The 20,850-nt window shown below is 44.4% G+C and overlaps 1 protein-coding gene across 2 annotated transcripts; it reads left to right on the forward strand.

Moving 5' to 3' along the window:
* Window positions 1-3,480: 3,480 nt before the first annotated feature.
* On the forward strand, window positions 3,481-16,602 carry LOC121921961 (zinc finger protein RFP-like). Of its 2 annotated transcripts, XM_042450757.1 has the most exons (8): window positions 3,481-3,622; window positions 3,901-4,367; window positions 5,646-5,741; window positions 7,760-7,990; window positions 10,300-10,322; window positions 10,836-10,954; window positions 11,898-11,930; window positions 15,672-16,602. In XM_042450757.1, exons 2-8 carry the CDS (start codon window positions 3,939-3,941, stop codon window positions 16,196-16,198), a joined length of 1,458 nt encoding a protein of 485 aa, XP_042306691.1. In that variant the 5' UTR covers window positions 3,481-3,622; window positions 3,901-3,938; the 3' UTR covers window positions 16,199-16,602. The 2 variants fall into 2 exon arrangements, with proteins under 2 accessions (XP_042306691.1, XP_042306692.1); XM_042450758.1 differs by lacking the exon at window positions 10,836-10,954 and having other exon boundaries at window positions 15,672-15,841.
* Window positions 16,603-20,850: the final 4,248 nt, after the last annotated feature.

The raw sequence follows: 20,850 nt of genomic DNA on the forward strand, positions 1-20,850 counted from the left end.
AATTAAAATTGCCCTAGAAATGATGCAAAGCTAATAATAATTAACAAAACTACTGTAAATAACTAAACTATTAACTAAATAACTAACTATGAATAACTAATTAAAATTGCCCTAGAAATGATGCAAAGCTAATAATAATTAACAAAACTACTGTAAATAACTAAACTATTAACTAAATAACTAACTGTGAATAACTAATTAAAATTGCCTGAGAAATGATGCAAAGCTAATAATAACTAACAAAACTAGTGAAAATAACTAAACTATTAATTAGATAACTATAACTAAATAACTAAGTATTAAAATTGCCTTAGAAATAATGGAATAACTAATAGTAACTAACAAACTAGTGTAAATAACTAAACTGTTAACTAAATAACTAACCATAACTAAATAAAAAGAACTAAATGCAATCCAGTCTGCAATAACTCCTTTAAAAAAGAACCATGCCTAGTCTTTTGGAGGCTTTTTCTCGCCTGAATGGAAAGCTATGGGAAAGGTTTCCACAATTGGAAATCCTGCCCAGGGGAGGAGGAGGAGGAGGAGGAGCTCTCTCTCTCTCTCTCACCGATGGAACGTTCGCACAGCTGCTGCTGATTGGCTGCGGCGCAAAGCAAAGTGACGCCGCTCCTTGGATCCATCCAATCACAAGGAGCCCCGGCCCAGGAAGCCCAGCTGAAATTCCTGTCGCGGGAATTTCAATTCCATCCTTGCTGCCTGTTGGTCTTGCAGCTGGAGGCATAGACGCTGCTTGGGAAATCCCCTCTAAGTGCCCCAAGCAAGGCTCTGAGTCGCTTTTGCAGCAGGAGGCTGACACCAGAAGAGACACCCTTGTTTGGATTCCCCCCCAATTTGGATTGGGACCCCTCTTGAAGCAGCTGCCTCGCTCAGCCAGACTTGGAAGGTAAACGTTTGGGATTGGGAGTGGCAGCAAGATCTGGAACATGAGCAAGGTATTCTTCATTCCCAGAGACAATATGGTTTGAACACTTGGACCAGGAGCTGGGTTTGAATCCTGGCTCAGCCAGTGGGTCCTTGGCCTCTGTTGGGGTTTGGTTCCAGGACCAGGGTGGATATACTCAAGTCTCATTCAATACAGTGGAGTAGTAAAATGGTGACCCATTATATATATATATATATATGAGAGCAAAGCAAACCTATATAAACTTATAAAGCAAGATTTGCTTTGCCTAAGCAAACTTATCGCAGGGTTTTCTTCCAAAGGGGTTTGCCGTTGCCATCCTAGAGGCTGAGAGAGTGACTTGCCCAAAGGCACCCTGTGGTTTTTCATGGCCAAGCCACAATTTGAATCCTGGTCTCCAAAATCATAGTCCAGTGCTCAAACCACTACACCACACTGGTGCTCACACCATGAAGCTGGTTGCCCACCCTTTATTTTAGGGTGCTAAGGACTGGTGCCATCCTGGTTCATCATTTTATGTTCAAATATGGCAGCATAGTGTGGGAAGAATGATTTCCTATCCAGAAGGGGAAAGGTTTCCTGGTGCTGCTGGACGATGAATGGGCATGTGGGATGTTTAAAAGCTGGATTTGAAGTACAGGGATATACCTCATTCTCGGTGGGTTGGAACTGTATAGAAAAATTGAGAGTTATAGAGAAATCCTGTAACAGAAGCTGGGCAAATAGTTTCTGAAGATCGTGAGATCTGCCCCTCCTTCTGTGGGTGGGTGGGTTGCTGCAAACCCAAATCCCCCCTTGACTTTTTCTTTACTTATGGAGAAGACCCATCCCTTCAAGGTGTTTCTTTCAAAGAAGGTAGAGTCTGGGCCTTGTTGGTTAAATCTGTTGTCTAAAGGTTAATCTCATCAAACTAATCTTACCATTGTTCCTCCATTGTCTTTATGAACCCTGGTTCTCAAATCCAAAGGTGTTGCAAACAGAGTTGTGGATTCCTTTACTGAATCAACCACCTTTAATTCACTCTTCCTCTTTTTCTATTGCTTCCCACTTTGTTGTTTGCTGTTAGGTGCCTCCACGTCATTTCTGACTTATGGCCACCCTATCATAGGTTTTTTTTGGTCAAGTTATTTCAGAAAGGTTTCCAAACCCATCCTCTGAGGCTGAGAGTGTGCGGCTTGCCCAAAGTCACCCAGTGGGTTTACATGGCCGAGCCGGGATTCAAACACTGATCTGACATAGTTCAATGCCTCCCACTTTTACCAAGCCTTTTCCAGTGAGTCTCACAAGAGTTCCTTCACCCTGTCCCAGAGGCATCCAAACAACAATACCTTTATTGTGCCAATCAAAATGCACAATTACATGTTGCAAGCTTCCAAAGTCACACTGCTTTCTTCATCAGGCAAACAGGAGAAAAAATGGAAGCTGTAAGTCATAGGCTTGCATTTTCTGTTTCTGGTCTTAGTTCAGATGGTAGAGAGGGCTCTCTGCAGGCTGGCACCTCTCCCTTTGGCCATGCAGTCACTGGGAGATTTTCAAAGTCAAGGGAATTTAATGTCCATTTGCAACTCAAAGAAGATGCTTCCTTGGTTAAGCCACAGCAGTTCCTATGTATGTAGAGAACACTGAATTTCTCAACAGAAACAGAAAACGCAGGCCTATGACTAACATCTTCAATTTTTTTCTCCTCTTTGCCTGATGAAAAGCCAGTGTGACTTCAAAAGCTTGCAATATGTATTTGTGCATTTTGGTTGGTCCAATAAAAGTATCATTAGTTTTTTGTGGGTTTTTTAGGCCATGTGGCCATGTTCTAGAAGAGTTTATTCCTGACATTTCACTAGCATCTGTGTCTGGCATCTTCAAAGATGCTGGCGAAATGTCAGGAATAAACTCTTCTAGAACATGGCCACATAGCCTGAAAAACCCACAAAGAACTATGGATGCTGACCATGAAAGCCCTCGACTTCACAAATGTGTCATTGTTTGGATTTTATTGGATTTGCTAGGCTAGTCCTAGATGTTTTTTGGATTTTAAGATACCTGTCCCAGAGGGTTTATATACACCAGGTCTCATGACTGAGAGTGCATCTACATGGTAGAAATAATGCAGTTTGACACCAGTTTAAGTGTTCTTGGTCCATCCTATGGAAACTTGGGGTGTTAAGTTTTAGAGGGTCCTCAGCCTTCTCTGCCAAAGAGAAGTTTTGTGCCTCACAAAACTACAAATCCCAGGATTATGTAGGATGGTGCCATGGCAGTAAAAGTGGTGTCAGACCTCATTATTTCTACAGTATTGATGCACAGGGGATGGGATGGATCACAGGGGACAGAAGTACGAATCTTTGAGTTGCTTCTGAGTGTGAGGTTTTAAAAAGCTTCGAGGCTTCAGTCTGCCTTTGGGGGGTTGTCTGCCCTGTGGTCAATGATAAGGGGCTGTTAGAGCTGGACAGTGGAGTCCAGGCTCCCAGCTGGCCAGAAACATCAAGGACTACAAATCCCATCTGAGCTGTAAGATTAGGAACATGTACTAGTTAGTGGCATTAGGATTTTTGGTTATTTTACTGGCTTGGCTGACATTACTGTAACTTACAGTTCTCTGTGCCTGCAGGACAAGGGCATCATAACATCACCACACAAATGTCATGGTTCAGTGGGGCCTTGAACTCCAATTATTGCACAATGCTGCTTTTCCATTACAAAATGGTATATGTTTACTTATTTATTTATTTCATTTCTATGCTGTCTTTCTCCCAAAAGGGCCCCAAGGAAGTTTCATACCAAAACTGAGTATAATGCAATGTGTATAATATGTTGTTACCATAGTTGGGCAGCCTTATTGTATTAGACCCAACTCCCAGAATCCCCTGGCATTCTGGGAGGTGTGGTACAATAAAATTTCTAGCTCTTTCAGGACGTATGCCTTTCCAAATAGGAATTACCATTCACTCTGATCTCAACTCCTATTTTGTTTTCTTTGCAAGGTGGTGACTCCTGAAAAAGCACATTTTCCTCTCCCAGAATGAATGAAGCCAAAGCCATGGTTGCAGAGAACTCCAGGAAGAGATTTCACCAGGAAGCAACATGCCCCATCTGCCACAGTTACTTCACAGGCCCCGTGATGCTCGAATGTGGGCACAACTTCTGTGAAACCTGCATCAGTCAATGCTGGCAGGAGCCTCATGCACCGACCCAGTGCCCACAGTGCCAAGGGCCTGTGGAGAAACGCTTCAAGCCCAACCGGTGCCTCACGAACTTGGTTGAAATCCTGAATGACTGGGATAAGGACGGCGAGGCACACAGCAGGGCCTCCAAATGCCAGCAGCACCAGCGTCCCTTGTCACTCTTCTGCAAAGAGGATCAAGCCCTATTCTGTGAGGAGTGTGAGGGCTCCCAGGAGCACCTAGGTCACAACATGGCCCCCATGGAGGAAGCTGCCCAGGAGTACAAGGTGAGGGCTTTGCTGTTAATGCTTATGCCCCAAAATGTGGCTGCCAAAGTCCAAGCCTCTGCCCCATTGCTCTGGCTCCATCCTATGTAATCCTGGATTTTGTAGTTTTACAAGGTCCTTAGCCTTATGCCAAAGAGTGCTGGTGCCTCACAAAACTACAAGACCCAGGATTGTGTAGGAATGCGCCATGTCAGTTAAAGTGGTGTCAAACTGCATTGTTTTTACTATAGTGATGCACCTTTAGAAAGGTAGAAATATATATTGAAACCATCTTCCCCCATCCAGGTATGACTTCAGCTCCCACAGTCTTAGCCAACAGGACACGGTGGCTGTGGATGATGGAAATAATATTGCAAACATCTGGTGGCCACCATTGTTGGATGAAATTTGGATACTCATAGTTTGTAAAGGGATCTTGTAGTACCTTTTGTGACTGTGAAAGGTAGCTGCTAGCATGAGCCTTCATAAACGTTAGCCTACTTCCTCAGATGCATGTATCTGATACATGCATCCACAACGTGGCTACAGATTGTTTCTTACAAGTAAGCAGGATATAAATAAAAGTTTTATTTTTATTTATTTATTTTTACAGAAGGCCAACTGTAATCTGAAAACATGGAGAATTCAGGTTGGGAAAAGCTGCTAAGGATACAGGATTAATCGATCTCATACTTGGTCCTCCAGATGTGTTGTATTTCAACTCCCAGAGGCTCCAGCCAGCAGGAATGCAGTGATGGGTTCTGAGAATTGGAGTACATAATATCTAGAAGGCCAACTATTGAGAACCATTGCATTACATCACCTTGGCTCTGAACTGGAGTGTCAAGAAAGGAGAAAGCATTCAGTCCAATTGTGCTCCTACATTTTAAGAAACAGTGTGGCAAGGTAGTTTGAGGGTTGGACTATGACTCTGGATCCCAGGTTTTCAAATCCTGGCTTGGCCATAAGAACCTACTGGGTGACCTTGGACAAGTCACACTCTCTCAGCCTCAGAGGATGGCAGTGGCAAATCCCCTCTGAAGAAACTTGCCAAGTAAACTCTATGACAGGTTTTCCTTAGGGTCACCATAAATAGAAATGACTTGAACGCATACAGCAACATCAAAATGCAAATATTCCATTTTTTAAAAATAAAAATCAAAATTCACAATACTTCTGGTCCCAAGTATTTTAGTTAAGGGAGACTCAACTTGTAATTCACCACTATGTTGAGTGTACAGTATATGCCATTGCTGTATCAAGGCCCTAAATAAAGTTATTTTTATATTTTGTTTTCAGAATCAGATGAGAAAATACCTGGAGATTTTAAAGAAAGCAAAAGTATGCATTCTGGATTATAGAAGTAGCACAGAAATTCAAGGAGTAAACATGATTGTAAGTATCTCAGCTTCAGTAGCATAGGTTCAGTAGCATGCCTGATAGCTTTGTCTGTGTCTATGCTTTGTAATACTAGATTACGGGATGTGCAACACAACTGGTGAAAGGTTTAGTATTTGTGGTTCCAGATAAGGGGCAGGTGGAAAGGGAGGAATTAAGCACTGCCAGTTGCCAGGGTTGTTCCTATGGGAAGCTTGGTACAGAGGTATAAAGCAGGGGTGAGTCATGGGGAGGCAAAATGTTTTGATTTTTAATGAATGGACTACAAACCTAAAAATTGTTTATATTGCTATGCACCTTTACTTGGCTGTGTAACTGTAAATACTTCAGTCCTGACAACATTGTGTTGTGGATCAGTTCAATTTTCTGAGTAAAGATTTCTGTCTCAGCTGAGGTATGTATATTTCTGAACTGAATGAATTGCATGTGATAACACATCACGTTATTGCGTGAATTCACATCATTGGACCTGCAGTCGCCCCAGAACTGAGCTGCAAAAACCTCAGTGTGATAAACATCCACTTCTGTGAGACCAGATCTTCAATTCCAGTAAATTCTGCTTGCAATTTGGATCCTTTGGGGAACAATTGTTATAGGAATAATCTTATTCCTAGAACAGTGCTCCTCAGACTATCTAATATGAGGATGCACTGGTCCCAGAGACCAGTGCCATATTTATGGCTATTAGCTACAATTATCCCCCCCTCCTTTCATGGGAACTCACCAATACCAATACCTTGGACCAACACTAGTTCATAGACTTAACAGATTTGGAAGAGACCTCAAGGGCCATCCAGCCCAACCCTATTCTGCCATGCTGGAACACAGAATCAAAGCACACCCGACAGATGGCCATCCAGCCTTTGTTTAAAAGGAGAGTCCACCACTCTCCAAAGGAGTGCATTCCACTTTCAAACAGCTCTTACTGTTAGGAGGTTCCTCCTAATGTTTAGGACGAATTTCTTTTCTTGTAGTTTGAATCCAGTGCTCCGTGTCCTATTCTTTGGACCAGCAGAAAACAAGCTTTCTCCATCCTTAATACGACATCCCTTCAAATATTTAAACAAGGTTATCAGTTCAGGGACCACTAATTTGTGAGTAGTACTGTCCTAGAGCCTGCTTGTTTGATGCCATGTTTGATGAAAATTAATTTTTTAAAAAAATGTTGTGGGTGTCAGAGGGCTTCAAAGAAACCCACTTCCAGGCTCACTGTGACCCACCCAGATGCTATGGTTGATCTACTGGGTTGCCAAGAGCAGGATTGGGCTTCCAACAAGGGTGGACCAGCTAAAATCTTTACTCAGAAATGCTTGATACACAATGCAGATTTGCAAGCTGTTATTCAAAATTGTGTATTTAATGAATATAAAATATATATTTTGATAAGGATGATATTAAAATCCAATTCTATTCTGTTGTTAATATGTAAGCTGTCGTTCTTTGGTTAATTAGAGACTACATTGACTGATAATTGATATAATTTTGTATTATTATTATTGAAATTCTCTGATTTTGCCATGAATATTTAAAACAATCAACAAATGATACTACAGAGAAAGAGAAAAACATGAGCAACATAGTCCCCCATGTCTCTTTCCAGACTGCTAGGCATTTTTTTAAACTGAAATTTTAAGCCACGGCATTTCAGGATGCTTGTTTCTTTGGGAAAAAATTGATCCCTGTAAAAAAAAAAAATCCAGATTCAAGGGCCATCCCTAGAGTGGATGTTCACTTTTCTTGCTGAATACTCTTTCCTTGCTGAAAATGGGCATCCTCTCCATGAAGGCCTAGATGTACTGATCATCTGGTCCTTTTTTAAGGCTATGACTCCCAGAATCCCACAGCCAGCATGGCCACATAGGGGATTGTGGGGGATGCAGTCCCCCAAAAAAGGAATTCCAGTGTGTCTCCTATTTCATTTTGTATCTATCTTTCTGATATCGCAGAGGTAGTGACTGTGTCCATAACCTTGTCATGTTAGAATCTTTGCCTCTGCCTTTTGTTGCTCGGTGCAGAAAAGGACAAGAGACGAGAGGGAAACTTTTGCTTCTTCCTTCTGTCGACTGCGCCACTATCTGGAAGAGCAAGAGAAGCTTCTGCTGACCCAGATTGATGAAGTGCTAACGGAGATTACACAGAGAAGGGATAAGCATCTGGTCAGAATATCCAAGGAGCTGTTCTCTCTTGAAAGGCTCATCTGGGAGATAGAGGAGAAGTGCCAGCAGCCAGCAAGTGAGCTCCTGCGGGTGAGTTTCCTGGGGATTCTGGATGTTGCACCCCAAAGTGATCCTTGGAACAGCGGTATAAAAATAAAATATTATTATTATTAAAGTGTAATCTTTTCAACTTCTAAAAAACAAACTGGAAGATTCTTAGTTACTTACTGAAAGAATCGGAGTTGCTTCTTCATTTTATTTTCTAATAGTTTTCTTCTAATAGCCTTTGATGTATGTATTTGTTAAAATGTTGTTGTTGTGTGCTTTCAAGTAATAGTGATCCTAAGATTTGGCAAGATTTGTTCAGAGGACGTTTGCAATTGCCACCCCCTGAGACTGAGAGCATATGACTTTCCTAAAGTAACCAGTAGGTTCCCATAGCCAAGCAAGGATTTGAACCCTGATCTCCAGAGTCACGGTCCAACTTCAAACCATTATGCCATGCTGGCTCGTACATAATGAGATATATTGGTGATGGGTATAAACATGATACTCATTTATGTTTTGTATATACCTTATAAATATAGCCCCCAAAACACAGTACAGTGTGGCCTGCCCCAGACAAGGGGGATCCATTTCAGACCACCACCATCCCTCGAATAAGGGGAAAAACGCAGGACCTCAAGTCCTGTTTATTCCAATGGTTGCATGCTAATGTGTGCACCGCAGGCATGCAACCCATTTTAACAGCCAGGGCTTGCCATCCTTGTAAGCTTAAACCTGTGGATGGCAAGCCCGCAGATGGGGCGGGCTCACTGTATTAGTAAAATAATATATGTTAGTAGTATAAGAGCTATAAACATGGTCACACTGGCTGTCTAAAATATTTGTGTGTTGTGTCCTTTCAAGTCATTTCCAACGTACGGTGACCCTAAAGCAAACTTTTCATGGTGTTTTCTTGGCAAGATTTGTCCAGAGGAGATTTGCCTTCCCCTAAGGTTGAGAGCCTGTGACCCAGGGGTTTCATGGCCGAGCTGGGAATCGAACCCTGGTCTCCAGAGTTGTAGTCCCAACACTCAAACCACCACGCCATGCTAGCTCCAAAATATTTATACCTCTCCCCATATCCAAGTAGTTTGGAGCAGCATCCAACTGTTCAGTTTTAATAAATATTTTTTTAAAAAAACTGAAACCAATAAAATTAAACTAACACTCATAACAAGACAATTGAGAACCAGTTAAAAGAATTTAAAATACTGTCCCTCTGCATGAACAGGTTCTACATCCATGGATACCATGGTTTGAAAATATTTTTAAAAAAGCAAAGAGCAGACCTTGATTTTGTATAAGACACACCTTTTTGCTATGCCATTTTATATAATAGGACTTAGATGAAACAGATACCAAGGGTACCTGTAATTTGTAACACTTATGAAACATTGAATAAATTTGGCCCTGAAGGCTTTAATAAAAATACTTGGTTTTGTTGCCAGAATGACGCCAGTGGTGGTGTCCATTGGGTTGTTAAGGCTTCGTCACATCCTGAGCTTTGTGCGTTCCTCAGAGGTCGCTTTTGCCACCCTGAAGTTAGCTTAGGTAGACTGTTGGTTTAAGTGTCAGAGTTGCTGTTATGTCCATTCACCACTTGAAAAACAACAGGCAGGGTCTTCCAATCTGTGGACAGTCCCAGTCTGGCCTGGGGAGCATCCAAAGAGGACAATCCACCCCTGGAGTCAGGGAGGTGAGACCCTATCCTGCCAGGCTTAGGGCAGGATGACCAAATGTCCTCCCTTTCCAGCACATGTCTTACATGTCATCAACCTTCTCTCCAGGAGGAATTCCAATACGTCCTCTAGTTTGATCATCACTAAAAAGCCCATTGAGAAACACTACGTTTGCTGTTCCCTTTCAAGGGATTCTTCTAGTTGGCAGCCTCATCCTCTGGAATCCTTGGGCTCATAGCCTGGGGAGGCACTAGATCTCTTTGGTTGAGAGTTTTAAAGACCCTTCCCCAAACTGCATGTCCCAGGATTCCATGGGATGGAACCAGTGGAGTCGTAATACTATAATGGTATAGTGTGAAAGGGGCCCCTGAACTCTCTCCGTATCCTTATAGCCTTTGCAATTGGTTACTGCTAACTGGTTTGTGGAGTGGAGAAGGGTGGGAACCCCCATTATACTAAAATCCTCAAAAGATCACCCCTGACATTGTCTGACCCACCAACATGGTGGGAGGTCAATGCTTCTCCTGAGATTAAAGCAGATTGTTTATGGTGCTTTCTGAGACTTAGCTTGCCCTAGCTAACTACTTAAATATCATCTTTTTGGGAATCTTCATGGCATGGTCAATGGCAAAGTGCTGAGTTGTCTCTCTTTTTCTCTCTCCCTTTCCCCTGTAGGACATTCAAAGTACATTGGTAAAGTAAGTGGATCCCCTTAATCTTTCTTCACATTTCACGAGGTTGGGAATGATACGGTTAGCAACTGACATGTGTGGCCATGCTGGTGTGGTAAATCCAAAGGCATGCTCAATTTTAACCCAAGAAGAGATAATTTAAACACACCAACTCTTTCAGGGTTGCACAATCTGTATAAATAAAACTAAATGTTACATAAACGGCTAGGTGGATTTATACCAAATTTAAAAGGTATGTCTGAGATGGCCTTACTTAAAACACAGGCTATGCTGTATGGTGGTGTATGTGTCATTAATGGGGCACTCCACTGCTTTCTTTGAAGGTGCCTGGATGGATTGGACCAAATTGGAAGGGTATAATAGTATGGCTAAAAATTAACCCAAGACAAGCCGGGCAATGTTGCTAGTATTCTAACAAAACTACATTAATATATGCATCAGGTAGAAACACTATTCTAAGCATTTCTGCTCTGGGGATTGTGGGATGGACAAGTTAACTTCTTTCCTCCCCCACTCAAGGTATGAGGAAAGACAGAAGTTTGAGACTCCAGAGGTTTTTTCTCCTGAGCTGAAATTAAAGTCCTGGGAATTCGTTGATCTCAACTATTCTATTCTAGCAGTTCTGAAGCCGTTCACAGGTAATGAAGAATGGCTACAAGACCTTCCTTCTGCTTATGTTATTTAGGGGTTCCTTTTGCACTACGTAACTTATAGTGCTAAGATTCCACTAGAAATGCCATGGCTACATCCTGTGGGATCCTACAATTTGTAGTTTAGCCAAGCACTAGAGCTCTCTCCACCATGCTGATCATTTTCTTCCTATTCCTTGAAATCAGACCTAAAACAGTCAAACCCCCTTCCTTATTGCTTATTCTACCTTCTGACAAATTAAGTTATCAAAATGATGCAGCTACTTAATCTTTTACTTGAAAGTAGATGCAACGGTGCCATAATATTCTCAGTAGACTCTTTCATGAGCAAGCTTAGAGTGTAGTCAAGATGGCAAAGGTTACTAATGAGGAAGCTAGGAAAGGCAGTATCAGTATGCTTTTGCCTGAGTTTCCTGGGAAGGACAAGATTCCACTCCCTCTGTACTCTCCCCTACTGAGTTCATGGTGTGGAAACTATTTTTGTACTTTGAACTGAGTTTGCAGCAGCCAACGTAAACTGTAAGAGGAGAAGTGAAAGAAGGAGGGAAGAACTGGGGCATTTTGAAAGGAAGCTGAAAAAGAGGGGTGACATGTTGTCCTGTGCCTTCAAGTTGTTTCTGAAAGGTGAACCTATCGTGGGGTTTTCTTGGCAAGATTTGTTCAGAGGAGGTTTGCCATTGTCTTCTCCCCAGGCTGAGAGCATGTCACTTGCCCGGGATCACTCAAAGGGTTTCATGGCCAAGGTGGGAATCGAACCTTGACCTCCAGATTCATAGTCCAATCTTCAAAGCACTACACCACGCTGGTTCTCAGAGTAACATGACTGACCATTAATTACTAGTTCTGCCATTTTGGGATGGATGGGGGGTATACCAAATTGGTTAAAAACCTCATGGTGGATGTTTAACTTCTGTTCCCTTTCCATCCTCAGTTCAACTAGAAGCTGGACTTCATTTGCAGAAAGGTAAGTTGAAAGATCTGAAGAAGAACCAAATCTATGGGAAGGGTGGCTTTTTGGGGGGTGGGGGGTGGGAGTCTGGATGCTTGTCTATCTTCATGGTACTCCAGTCCTGCAAAGCAGATTCTGTGACTGTGACCTGACTTTGAGTTGGAAGAAAGTTAATGAGGGGCCAATTCTCTGTCTTCTGTGTTAGACTTTGACATAACTGTGCTGATAGATCAAGTGAGGTCTAGTCTCACTTGGGCCCAGGGTACTTGGAGGACCGCCTCTCTCCATACAATCCGCCTCGCACACTCAGGTCAGCCGGGAAGCAATTGTTAAGGGTTCCAGAAGCTAGATATACTACCACCACTCAGAGGGCCTTTTCTACCTCGGCCCCCAAGCTCTGGAACTCCCTTCCCGGCGAGCTCTGCTCAGCCACCTCGCTGGAACAATTCAAAAAGGGGTTAAAGACATACCTGTTCCGGCAGGCTTACCCCTAACCCCTGAAGTACTCCTCCCTCCCCTCTCAGCAGCATTTGTCGCTAACTTGAGATTTTTTAGACTGTAGCAATGTAGATGTATGATGAGTTAATTTTATGATGGTTTTTATGGTTGTTTGATGTTATATTGTTGTGTTTTAATATGCTGTTAACCGCCTTGATCTCTGGAAAGGCGGTATATAAATAAAAAATTATTTATTATTATTATTATTATTATTATTATTATTATTATTATTATTATAGTCCAGGAGGTGGAAATCAGAAGAGCAACATTTCTTCTGCCCTAATATTTTGGAACCTCCAGGCTGAAAATAGTTGTTGATGGGCCAGAGTTAATTGTGGATGGTCTTATTGTCTCTTCCTTTCTGGAAAACTCTTCTGTCTCCCGCTTTCTCATCGGCTAGGTTACTTTTAAAAAGTAATTAATTGTAAGACATGACTTTAGCATCAATTTAACTTCCACCAGTCTGCTTTTGCCAGTTACTTGTTGACGAGATCTGGAGGTTTCTAAAATAAAGTTGCATCTATTTGTGATGTAGAGTTGGCTTAATAAAGAGTGGCCCCTATATGGTTTTTCCAGAATTTGCGCAGAGGTTAACTTTTGGATTCCAATTCCCAGAGCTTCCAGGCTAGCATAACATTTGGGATTGGTAGGTCAAAAGAGAACACAGGTTGAATATCCCTTATCTGGAATTCTGAAATACTCCAAAAGCCAAAATTGTCCTCATGGGTAGGGTTGCCATTCGTCAGGACCTCCAAACTGGGACAAATGTAGGACAAAATTTTCATATGTAGGACACTTTTTTTTTGTGTCCTGCATTTGAATAGGAGCCTCGCTGAGGGGAGGCTTTCCCTCCCGGCCTGGGCCCTGGCTTCTCTGCGGCGGCAGCGGTGACAGCAGGGGGTCCAAGCGGGGAGGGAATCCTCCCTTCAGGGAGGCTTTCCCTTCTGGCCTGGGCTCCGGCTTTGCTGCAGCAGCGGCAGCGGAGCGCAAGCGGGGAAGGAATCCTCCCCTCAGCCCAGGGGTGAGGCCAAACCGGGGTGGGACTGTGCGGACCTGCCCAAAACCGGGAAAGTCCCGCCCACAGGTGGGATATGGCAACCCTACTCATAGGTGACTGGTAAAGATACCTTTGCTTTCTGGTGTTTCAATGTACACAAACTGTGTTTCACACACAAAATTATTTAAAATGTGAAGTCGAAGGCTTTCATGGCCGACATCCATAGTTTTTTGTAGGTTTTTCGGGCTATATGGCCATGTTCTAGAAGATTTTTTTCCTGACTTTTCGCCAGCATCTGTGGCTGGCATCTTCAGAGAATGCTTTGCTTGGAAAAAGTGGGTGTATATATATCTGTGTGAGCCTGGGAATGCAGGAGTGATTTGCATGTGTATTGTTCTGTGCTGATGGCAGGCCTCAGGCTGGGAGGCTAATGCAAAAGAGGATTAGTTTTTGTTTTCTTTTCTTTTCTTTTTTATTATAAAAATTTTATTGCAATTAATACACATAGCTACAAGTTCAACATACAGAAAAAAGGGAAAGAAAAAAGGAAAAAAAACATATACATAACATACATGCTACATTACATATATAACCATAAATGTATACATTCACCAAGTTTAACATAAGCTTAACATTACCTCAATTAAACCATATATCTCATTCAATCTAACAAACAACATAAAAAATAAACCTATCTACAAATGCTATTCTGTCATTATTCTTTCTGTTCTTTCTATCCAATCTTCCTTTACATTTGGAACTACCTAAATAATATGCTATACATGTTTATTTCTCTTTTTTTTAAGCAAAAAAAAAAGTGTTCACATGGTTAATCAAATTGTTACATCATACCTCAAATACAAGCTTATCATCTACACATATTACCCTTATTTTCATATGCATCAAGACAACTCCATTCTTTTTTTAAGTTTTCTTTAGATGTTCGAGCAAAAGAGGATTAGTGTCTGCTAATTGGTGATCATTATCTGCTGGGAAAGCCCCTGACTCTGAATGGTTTCCCATTTACATTTGGGATTGCATGAAGAATAGCAAAATCAGGACTTAGCAAATGCAAATGAGAAACTATTAAAGGATGAAGTTCGCAGTTTGTGAGTACTCCTGGATTCATCGCTACAATTGTCATCTCATGTAGATGCGATGACCAGGAGTGCTTGGTACCAAGTTCAGTTAATATGCCAACTCCGTCCCTACCTGGTCCGAAAGGACCTTGAAACAGTGGTACATGCACTGGTAATCTCTCGTCTTGATTTCTGTAATGCGCTCTACATGGTGCTATTCTTGTACCAAGTTCGAAAGCTTCAACTAGTTCAAAATATGGCAGCCAGATTGGTCACTGGCTCTTCAAGATTTGACCACGTAACACCAATTTTGAAAGGTCTTCATTGCCTACCTATCAGCTTCCGGGTGCAATACAAGGTGTTGGTTATCACCTTTAAAGCCCTATGTGGCTCAAGCCTGAGTTACTTAAGGGAACGCCTCTCCCTATATAATCCGCCCCGCACTCTTAGGACATCTGGGAAAAATTTGTTAGAAGTACATCCAACTAGACTAGCTTCAACCTCTCAAAGAACTTTTACATCAACTCCTAAATTATGAAACAGCCTCCCGGAAGAAATCCGTCTTTTTACCTCCTTGGAGGCTTTCAAGAGGGCAGTTAAGATGGATCGCTTCCGGCAAGTCTATGCATCCGGTCTTCTGCAAAAGACATTGCTCCACTCTTTTACCCAGTACTGAAATATTTTATGTTACTGTTTGACTGTGCTGTTTTTAATTGTTTTAATTGTTGGACACTATTTGTTTTATTGTTGTAACTTTTTTGCCAGTGTTGGGTTGTAATTCTGCATCGATCCACCTGGGAAAGGCGGGAAACTAAAAATAATTTTATTATTATTAGTCCCCTCCCCCATGTTTTTGGTGTTGAATTCAGATTCAGGGGGAAATCTAGAAGAAAGAGGAGAGTGTCTTAACCTTGAATGCAGATTTATAGAGGCATAAATCCAGTAATTAGTGCTAACTAGATTCAATTGAACTTTGTGTAAATTGACATCTGCAGCAAATTACACTGGTTGAGATGTTTTGCTCTGGTTCAGATTAACAATTGGATTTAAGGCGTAGAAATTTTGCAGGAATTTTTGAGGAAATGGGATTGTTGGGAGGGCTCCCCCCCCCCCCCCCCACTAACTTCAGGATTGAAATAATTCTTCCAGTTGATTCCCTCTTATTTTCTGTTTCCTCTACAGTAAATCTAACTCTTATTCTGGGTTCTGTCAATTCCGCCCTTACTGTGTCTGAGGATCGGAAAAGCGTGAAAGAAACAGGAAAACCTCAAGACCTGCCTGCAAACCAAGATAAATTAGACCTCAGATCTATAGTGTTTGGACGCACAAAACTAACAACAGGAAGACATTTTTGGGACGTCAGTTTGGAAAATTCAGAATATTGGGCTGTGGGGGTTGTCAAAGAATCTGCAATCAGAGACGTTCCAGAGTTTCTTATGAGAAAGGATTTTTTGAAAGCTGATTCTAAGAAAGGCATCTGGGCTCTACAGTGCTCCACTGGGTGCTGCTTGACTTGCCCAGACCCTCATTTATGTCTGAAGGATCTTAAGCGAGTCCGAGTGCTTCTGAATTTCACAGAGCAGCGAGTAGGCTTTTTAAGTATTGATCATGGTCACCCAATTTGGACTTCCAGAGAGGTTTCCTTGCCAGGTGAGCCTGTTATCCCCTTCTTTTGGCTGGGGCCAGGGGCCTGTCTGACTCTCTTGTAGTGTGGAAAACTAGTAGTATATCTTTCTCACACTGGCTTCTGGCTACCAAAATATTGCACAGGGATAAAGGTTTTCTGTTCCAACTTTTGACCACAGCTCCCAGAATCCCCTAGCAGCATGGCAGGAGTTTTTGTTCTGATTTCAGAGCTCTTTCCACTCACATAAGCTCCACAGGCCAGTTTTCTCTCTCTTAAGAATGAGTGCAAAAGCTTTCCCATGGTACATCTGCACTGCAGAAGTAATTCAGTGTTGACAACACTTTAGATGCCGGGTCTCCATCCTACAGAATCTTAGAGTTTGTAGTTTTGTCAGGCAGTCTGCAGTTTTTGGTAGAGAAGGCTAAAGACTTTGCAAAATATGCCAACAAATGGCCCCATGTGGATTGTTTATGGTACTATTTTAAGATGTGCTCTATAAATAATAAAACATTTTTTAAAAAATTAAGAGTTTCCATATGATCCCAAGTACTATCATCACTGTGCATTCTTCCTCACTGAATACTGTAGAAAAGAATAAACATCTGCCACAAGGATCTTACAACTGTATCATTTGCATTGGAAGAAATAATAGGGGCAAAGGTAAACAGAGATATAGTGAGCCCTTGTTATCCGCTGGGGTTTTGTTCCAGGATTCCCCATGGATAACAAAATCTATGGATGTTCAAGTCTCATTAAATACAATGGTGTAGTGGAATGGTGTATATAAAATGGCAAAATCAATGTTTGTTTTTTTGGAATTTATATGCTTTTTCAGTATTTTCAAACTGGATGGTTGAATCTGTGGATATAGAATCCGTAGATGTGGAGGTATGTCTCTACAATATGTATCTATTTCATTTGCATATTCTTAGCTTTTTATTATAGTTCTTTTAAATATTTTCCATCTTTCAACCTCTTATGTATCTATTTAAATATTTAGTTCTTCTTCGTGGTCTCTGCGAATCACACAAATGGGTTTATTCTGCGCCTGCGCAGCAATCCTCGGAAACTTCTAGAATCTCTAGGCAGAAAGCAATGTATCTTTCTGCAACTTTTTGGCGGTAGCTCCGCCCACCCATATATAAGGCCCCTGGTGGCCCACTCCTCTTCAGTTCCTTCATTCCGCCGCGTTAAGCAGCTCGAGGAACTTCGCTAGCGTTCTGCTTGCTCTTGTGTATTGGGATCTCGGCTTGACCTTTGGACTTCACTTGACCATTCTTCGGACTTTCCCTAATCGGCTTGACTTTCTCTCTGATCTTACGGCTTGACCTCGGACCGGTAACGGACTTGTTAACTATGGCCTCGTTCAAGCAGTGCACTAAGTGCGGGGTGAAAATCCCCAGGGCCGATGGCCACGAGAGATGTGTCCTTTGCCTGGGGGAGTCTCACATTCCGGGCAACTGCCTCCACTGTAAAGCAATGTCTGCCCAGGCCCTCAAAAATAGGGACCGGACACTGAAGGCTGCGCTCTATGAAGAAGTCTTGAGCCAGCCTAGCGGTTCTGGAGTTTCTGGGGATGCGGATGCCCCCAAAGCCCCCAAGAGGAAAGGGGACAAACACTCTGACCGTGACAAGAAGCGGGCTCGCTCGTCATCGCCGCCCGCTAAGAGTCGTCACAAGGGACCTCCGAGCACGGTCTCAGTGCCTCCGCCTGAGTCGAGGCCAGTACTGTCTACATCTCCGGTCACCGAGCCGGCGAAGACCCCAACTCCTGTACCGGTTGCCTCCCGGATGGTGCCTCTCGAGCCCAGAGTCCTGCTCGCCAGCCACTTGTCTGCACCGGTGGACGCCCTGCAGATCGTGGACGTGGACTCCGAGTCTGAAGGGGAGCTCCACGACTCTGATGCCCCCTTGTCTCCTCAGAGGATCAGATCTTGTTCTCCTTCCCCTGAGACAAGGCCACGACTCGCAGCACGGGATAGAGAGCGTCCTCGCTCCCCCCCGAGGAAGGATCGGGCCGCACTGGGGGCCGAGGCTGATGCTGCCCTGAAGTCAGGCCGTCCACTCCATGGAGCGCGACCAGGACCTGTTCGACGCCTTTCCGGACCTGGTGTTCGACCACTGTACGGGTCAGTACCTGATCCCCGTGGACCCGTCCCGCCTGTGGCGCAACATCCGGGCCTACTCACGGGACCATCGCCAGACTGGCTGGATGATTTGGACACTACCGACCTTTCGCCCAGAAGGCGCAGTAGATCGCCCTCAAGGTCCCCGCGTTCCACATCGCCCCTCTCCGACGACGACAAGGCTCCGTTCGTCCCGGAAGGACCGTCAGTCCCGTCGCCCACGGACGATGTCAGGTCTTTCGCTGACAGGGTTATCCGGATGGCAGATGCCCTGAAGTTGGAAGTGGCCCATCCAGAGGACGATGCCCTCGATCTTGTGGAGAGGAGGATCCACGGTTCCGCCCCAGCTCCACCAGCCTTAGCATATCTGCCGTCACTGGAGAAGATTGCTAAGCACTCATGGGACGCACCGGCCACCATCCCGTTGACGTCCCGTAGGATCGAGAACCTCTATCAGGTCACTCCTTCTGCTCCATCTTGGCTCTCCAACCACCCTAAGCTGAACTTGGCCATTGTGGAAGGAGCCCAGTCCACCTTTGCTCCGAAGTCCTCGTCCTCCCCGATTGACAAGGACAGTAAGAAGCTGAACGGATTGGCCAAGAAGTTCTATGCCTTAGCGGCCCTGGACTTGAAGGTGGCCAACTACGCGGCCTGCATGGGAGCCTACGTGCAGTACCTCGTAGAAAAGATGGACCCTACCATCGCTGACCTGTCGGACGACAGGAGGCGCATGATGTCTGCACTCAGGAATGAGATCCACCTGATAGGCGGACAGCAGATCATCTCTGCCAGGCACTCGACCGACTGTGCGTCGAAGGTCCTCTCTGGTTCTATAGCTCTCCGCCGCTACGCATGGCTCCGATCTTTGGATCTCACCCCGCAAGCGAAGGCAGCTATAGAGGACATGCCCTTTGACAACTCGGGCTTGTTCCACTGGGACACAGACGAGAAGCTCAGCTTCCGTTATAGGATGAAGACCACAGCCAGAAAGCACGGTATGTCATCCACTGCGTCCAAGTCCCCACGCCAGAGGTACCATAGTCAGCGCCCTTGGCAGCCAGGTGGCCAGTACCGTTTCCAGCCCCAAGATCGTCCCTATCATCAGGACACTCAGCCTCAAGGCCGATCCTCCCGGTCGCCTGCCCCACCAGCTGACAAGCGCCAGTCTTCCCAACCCAGATACCAGCAGGGTTATAGGAAGAAAGACGGCAGAGGAAAGAAAAGGTTCTGATGTGTTCCCGCGCACCTCGTCACCTCCAACAGGTTGAGCCCTTTCTTCAACACCTGGGCCGCCATCACTACGGACTCTTGGGCACTTAACATCGTCCGCAGGGGCTATGCCCTAGAGTTCTCTGAACTCCCACCAACTGGAGCTTTTATTTCAACTGTCCCCTCGGACACCCTTCTTGACGAAGTGCGCACTCTTCTAGACAAAGGCGCTATTGAACCCATCTCCCCCTCTGAGTTCAAGCGCTGCTTCTTTTCCAGGTACTTCACTGTACCGAAGAAAGACTCTGGCCTTAGACCCATAATGGATCTTCGGGCCCTCAATGACTTTATTGTTTATAAGAAGTTCAGGATGGTAACCCTTGCTTCTATCTTACCATTCCTGTAGGAAGGCTACTGGTTCATGACACTGGACTTGAAGGACGCCTATTTCCACATTGCGATCCTGGAGGACCACCGCAGGTTCCTCGCCTTCGCCGTCAGCCACCAGGCCTATCAGTACAAGGTCCTTCCTTTCGGCCTGTCATCAGCCCCAAGGGTTTTCACCAAGTGCATGGCACCCGTGGTGGCATACCTGCGTCAAAGGGGAATCACAGTCTTCCCATACCTGGACGACTGGCTCTTCGCAGCATCCTCAAAGGACACTCTACTCAAGCAGCTGGAATTTGCCCTGTCCCTGCTGCAAGCACTGGGACTACAGGTCAACTTCGACAAGTCCAACTTGACTCCTACCAAGCGAATAGACTTTATAGGAACAACGCTGGACTCTGTACAGATGAGGGCATACCTTCCAGAGACAAGGTTCCAAACCCTCTGTGCATCCCTGCAACCCTGCCTTCGCCAAAGGCACCTTCAGGCCCGTGCAATGCAAGTCGCCATGGGACACCTAGCCTCCACCACTTTCGTCACACCGTGGACCAGACTGCGCTTCAGGCCCATTCAATCTTGGTTCCTCTCCGTGTTCGACCCTGTCCGAGACACGTCTACCAAGCTGCTCACCATCCCGAGGACTGTACAGAGGTCTTTACGATGGTGGCTCCAGTCCAACAACGTCTGTGTGGGGATGCCATTTCTACCCCCCCAGCCAGATCTCTCTCTGACTACGGACGCTTCCCTGCAAGGATGGGGCGCCCACACACTGGACCTTACAATAAAGGACAAATGGTCACCAACAGAAGCTACTCTCCACATCAATGTCTTGGAGATGCTTGCTGTGGAGAAGGCACTCAGAGCCTTTCAGTCGGTCCTCGCGGACAAGGTGGTGCTTCTTCTCACCGACAACACCACCGTTATGTACTACCTCAACAAACAAGGGGGTACAAAGTCGAGGACTCTGTTGTCAGTCACCATCCGCATCTGGGAATGGTGCATAGGACACAAG

The sequence above is a fragment of the Sceloporus undulatus genome, chromosome 2 (assembly GCF_019175285.1).
Source record: "Sceloporus undulatus isolate JIND9_A2432 ecotype Alabama chromosome 2, SceUnd_v1.1, whole genome shotgun sequence".
Classification (NCBI taxonomy): Eukaryota; Metazoa; Chordata; class Lepidosauria; order Squamata; family Phrynosomatidae; genus Sceloporus; species Sceloporus undulatus.

Excerpts from the sequence above, each read along its gene's own strand:
- LOC121921961 (XM_042450757.1), top strand. The coding sequence starts at position 3,939 with ATGAATGAAGCCAAAGCCATGGTTGCAGAGAACTCCAGGAAGAGATTT. Across the intron at positions 10,323-10,835 it reads ATTCAAAGTACATTGGTAAA|GTATGAGGAAAGACAGAAGT; the intron begins GTAAGTGGATCC and ends CCCCCACTCAAG. Across the intron at positions 10,955-11,897 it reads AGTTCTGAAGCCGTTCACAG|TTCAACTAGAAGCTGGACTT; the intron begins GTAATGAAGAAT and ends TTCCATCCTCAG.